Source organism: Pristiophorus japonicus, chromosome 13 (assembly GCF_044704955.1).
Source record: "Pristiophorus japonicus isolate sPriJap1 chromosome 13, sPriJap1.hap1, whole genome shotgun sequence".
Taxonomy (NCBI): Eukaryota; Metazoa; Chordata; class Chondrichthyes; family Pristiophoridae; genus Pristiophorus; species Pristiophorus japonicus.
In genome coordinates this window covers 56,953,146-56,957,743 of record NC_091989.1, presented here as the reverse complement: position 1 = coordinate 56,957,743, position 4,598 = coordinate 56,953,146, and the positions used below count along the sequence as shown (strand labels likewise).

Genomic DNA, 4,598 nt, shown 5'->3' with positions numbered 1-4,598 from the left:
AGTCTGTATTATCCTAGGCGGACAAACTGTCTTTTGCAATAAACACATCCACATCCAGGTAGATCCCTCTGTCTGAAGACTTGCATGATGTTAATTACAAAAATGTACCTCTTGTTTTTCCAGGTCTTTGGGAAATCGCCATATATTTTTCCAAATATTGATGTAATCGTTAGGCTAAGGACAGTGATAGGCTAAATGAGAGACGTTGGCAACATTTTTATATGTAAGCACTGAAACTGACTTGTAAATATGGCTCCAGAAAAGAATACAAGAAAGTATATTGAGGAAGAACCTGCACTTAAATAGCTGTTTATGTGAATTCAGAGTTACCAAAAAAACGAATCCCCTCAGCCTGGAGCCATGCAATGAAACTTTCCTTTTCATCATCCTAAACTGAGGTAGTCTGCTGAGGAAACTGCATTTTCCTTTTTGGTACATTGCAGATTGTGCAAGTGGGCAGAAAGAGATGAAGTTAACATTCTTCAGTGTTTTTCAGTTCAACACCTTAACACCTCATGTTGATGCCATTAAAGTCTGCGCAGTTCCTTAGCAGGTTCTGAATACTGATCTCAGTGTAGTATTTTGTTAACATTTTAATTTGATGGGGGACATCAAAGAAGTCCCTCGGTCATTTCTCATGCAACTCTTGTTCAGCTGCAATGTCCAGTTGCCAAGGTGTTCTGTATTTCTTCCATCTCTCTCACCAGCTGGTTTAAATCCTGTCATCTTCAGAACTATGTACAAACATCTGATCTGCTTTTTCCACCAACTTTTTGCCAAGATAACTATTCATTGACCATCGCAGGTAAAGATTTCCCCCCCAGACTGTCGGACAGAAATAAGGTGGTATATTCTCACGGTGTTACAGATTAAGAGGATTTCTGTGGACGTCAGCTCATTCAACTATTCTTTGTACATGGAGGCACTTCCAGCAGTCTGGGAGTGTAAGGATTTAAAAGGCACTAGCAACTAACTAAGTCATTTGCTGAGTTTCTGCAGTAAAGTATAGGGAAGCTCAAAAAAAATGTCTTATCTCAATCAGGATAGATTAGGAACTGAACTGCAAGTTGGATGCATCATTTACATATATTTTACATTTACATTCTGCTAAAATGCACAAAAGGCATGCTTTTGTATCAGTGTGATTAGTTCCATTTTAAATTAAATCGTATCATATAAGTATGTACATTATCTAACCTGCTTTCATTTAGTTCAGAGATTTCCCAGAAGTGACTGGGCTATGTTGCATCATATTTTGAACATTGTTAGGACATGAACTAACTAATTTCCCTGAAATTCTGCAGGAAAATCCATCAGGTCCCTCAATATCCCATCTTTACAGTTCAAATCTCTTTTGTAACCTGACGTCATGCATAAGTTATAGTGGGTTACATGTTCCCTTTCCAAAGAGGCCTTAATGTTAAGTAGTTAAACATGCTATGATCTAAAGTTACTCTACCCCATACAAGTTAACATTCAGGCCATGAGTGCTTCGAAGTAATAAATTAAATAATACGCCATTGCACTTTTGGTGAAAGCAAATGAGAACTAACACTCCAGAAGTAGAATTTAAACGCCAACTTGTTTCCTGTTATTTGAGGTAATGTCCGAGGCATGCCACGACAAAAGTGAATGATGAATATCAAGGCATACTATTATTTTAGGGATTTTCATTTTGAATTATGCTTCTCGCATCAAATCGGGGGGGGGGGGGGGGGGGGCGTTACGCTAAGTCCTGGAAGCATATGAATTGCAGTATCTGCAAAATCGCAACCCTGCAGATGTTGTCTGCAGATTCGTTGTTACATCATAAAGTTGAGGCAAAAGCAGTCACTTGTAATCTTTGATAAAGGACGGTGATGTATTTTTCAGCAGGCCTAAACCGTCACATCACCTCTCGCAATGAAATATTCATCAGTAGATCGAAAACTGCAGACACTTGCATGTCCTACCAGAACTCAGGAATCTGATGCATTTTGGTTGGTTGTTCGCGTGTTTGTTTTTTTGGATGCACGGTGCAGCTTGCAAAATTGTACCTTAACACATGCACTGGTATTTGTAAATGAACCGAGAAAAACTTCCATTCGAGGTTGGCGAGCAGGTACAAGTCCCAAGTTTTAAAGAATGTACCTACGGATGCTCGCGTGAACGGATCTGGAAAAGATCTCCCTCGTTACGCAGTTGGAGAAAGAAAGCCATTTAAACATAAATGAAAATATACCTTCCACGTTATTCTGAAAGCTTATTTTGCTGAGCATAACTGCAATGCCACAACGCATCAACGAGGTCAACAAAGCAATACAAGGGTCAGTAACAGTGTCCAGAAAGCGTGGCTCCCTTCACTGAGCCCGCGGCTGTTTACACATCAGTGAGCAGTTTACTTTTGTTTACACAGTTTTGGTTCGCTACAGTGCAGTTGCCAGTTCTGAGATTTGCCTCTCTGAAATTGTCTATGCTGTTGTTCACGTCTTCCTCGATCTCCATGTACTCCGACTTGCTGATGATGGAAGAGCTGCGGCTTCGCAAGTCGCTGTCCGAGGCGATGTTCGGGCAGCTAACGTGCATGTACTGAGCCTGCTCCTCGCCCTCGGTCTCCCGGTGGTAGAAGTAGTTGAAGTTGGACACGATGACGGGCACGGGCAGGGCGATGGTCAGCACCCCGGCGATGGCGCACAGCGAGCCCACGATCTTGCCCCCGATGGTGACGGGGTACATGTCGCCGTAGCCCACCGTGGTCATGGACACCACCGCCCACCAGAAGGAGTCCGGGATGCTGGTGAAGAACGAGTCGGGGTCGTCAGCTTCCGCGAAGAACACGGCGCTGGAAAACAAAATGACTCCGATGAAGAGAAAAAAGATCAGCAGTCCCAGCTCCCTCATGCTGGCTTTCAGAGTCTGCCCCAGGATCTGGAGGCCTTTCGAGTGCCGGGACAGCTTGAAAATCCGAAACACTCGAACCAAGCGGATGACCCGCAGGATGGCCAGAGAAGTGGCCTGCTCCCCGGTCAAGTTGCCCTCGTCCTCCTCGGCCAGCTCGGTGCCCAGGGTGATGAAATAGGGGATGATGGCCACGATGTCGATAAAATTCATGATGTTCTTGAAGAACTCCGCCTTGCTGGGGCAGGCGAAGAAGCGGACGATCAGCTCGAAGGAGAACCAGATGATGCACAGGGTCTCCACGATGAAAAAGGGGTCGGTGAGGATGTTGGACTTGTAGGGGATGGTGGTGTTGCCCACTTGCATGGTCCGCTTCCTGTCGTCCTTTAGCTGCGGCAGGGTCTCCAGGCAGAAGATGACGATGGAGATGAGGATGACCATGACCGAGACGATGGCGATGCCCCGGGCCGGCCCTGAGCTCTCGGGGTGCTCAAAGAGCAGCCAGACCTGGCGCTGGTACTCATTCTCGGGCAAGGGCCGCTCCTCCTCCCGGATAAAACCCTCGTCCTCCCGGAACTTCTCCATCGCCTCCTCGCCCAGCTCGTAGAATTTGATCTCCTCGGAGAACATCTCGAGCGGCACATTGACGGGTCTGCGGAGCCGGCCGCCCGACTGGTAGTAGTACAGGATGGCATCGAAGCTGGGGCGGTTGCGGTCGAAGAAATACTCGTTGCGCAAAGGGTCGAAGTAGCGCATCCGCCTCTTGGGGTTGCCCAGCAGGGTGTTGGGGAACTGGGCCAGGGTCTTGAGCTGGGTCTCGAAGCGGAGCCCCGAGATGTTGATGACCACCCGCTCGCAGCACTCGTGGTCGTCGTTGTCGGGCGGGTAGCTGTCCTGCGGGTGGCCGGGCAAAGCCGACGCTTCGTCGATGTGGTCGCCGGCGAGCACCGTCATCCTGCCGGCCGAGGGGGTGGGGGGCTTTCAGTGGGGCTCTCCTGGGCACTGGGGCGATTTGGCTGGGTCCGATTTACTGAGTGCTGCTCCCCCGCGATCGGACATTCGGAGGCAGGGCTTGGGGAGGGGGGACTGTTGCTGAGGGGGGAGGGTGAGGGGGGGTCGGGGCTAACGGAGCTCTCTGGGCTTTCGAGCTGTCTCGACCATTGCGGGGCTCAGCACTTCAAACGGCTCCAAGTGATCTTTGGCAGCTCAGCAAATTCCGTGGCGTGTTTTTTCCCCCCTCAGGACCAAGGTGCTGCGGAATACAAACGTTAGCATAAAACAAAAGTCAGCTTTGACAGAAAAGGGGCAAAAAAGCAAAGAGAGGGGGGAGAGGAGACCCTATGTGAGTGTGGCTCATGCACTGCTAAAGAGTTGTCGGGCAGCCCGGACCCTCTCTCGTTTTTACATCTTCGCATAAGGCAAGTGAGTGGTTTTCGCTCGAAAAAGCAGCTGCAGTGCTAGGATAGGAGGGAGGCGGAGGAGGAGGAACTCTGCAACTGCAGGGTTCACTTGGAGTCAAAAATAAGCCCTTACCTGATAAGTAAAAGGACAGAATGAATAGTGCAGGAATGCGACCCAGCCTCGAAGCGATGCGAAGCTCTCCTCCTTCGGACTTCTGCCTCTCCTTAATATGGCTATCGGTTTACAGCTTTGTGTGTATGAGATCTGCTGAAATATTAATAGCCTATATTAGACTGTACTGACACCATTTACAAGTCATT

At 48.2% G+C, this 4,598-nt stretch overlaps 1 protein-coding gene across 1 annotated transcript; it reads right to left on the bottom strand.

The window, feature by feature from the left end:
- Positions 1 to 1,731: 1,731 nt before the first annotated feature.
- On the bottom strand, positions 1,732 to 3,831 carry LOC139278005 (potassium voltage-gated channel subfamily A member 1). Its single transcript, XM_070896657.1, has one exon. The coding sequence runs from the start codon at positions 3,829 to 3,831 to the stop codon at positions 2,359 to 2,361; it is 1,473 nt and encodes a 490-aa protein (XP_070752758.1). The 3' UTR covers positions 1,732 to 2,358.
- Positions 3,832 to 4,598: the final 767 nt, after the last annotated feature.

Excerpts from the sequence above, each read along its gene's own strand:
- LOC139278005 (XM_070896657.1), bottom strand. The coding sequence starts at position 3,831 with ATGACGGTGCTCGCCGGCGACCACATCGACGAAGCGTCGGCTTTGCCC.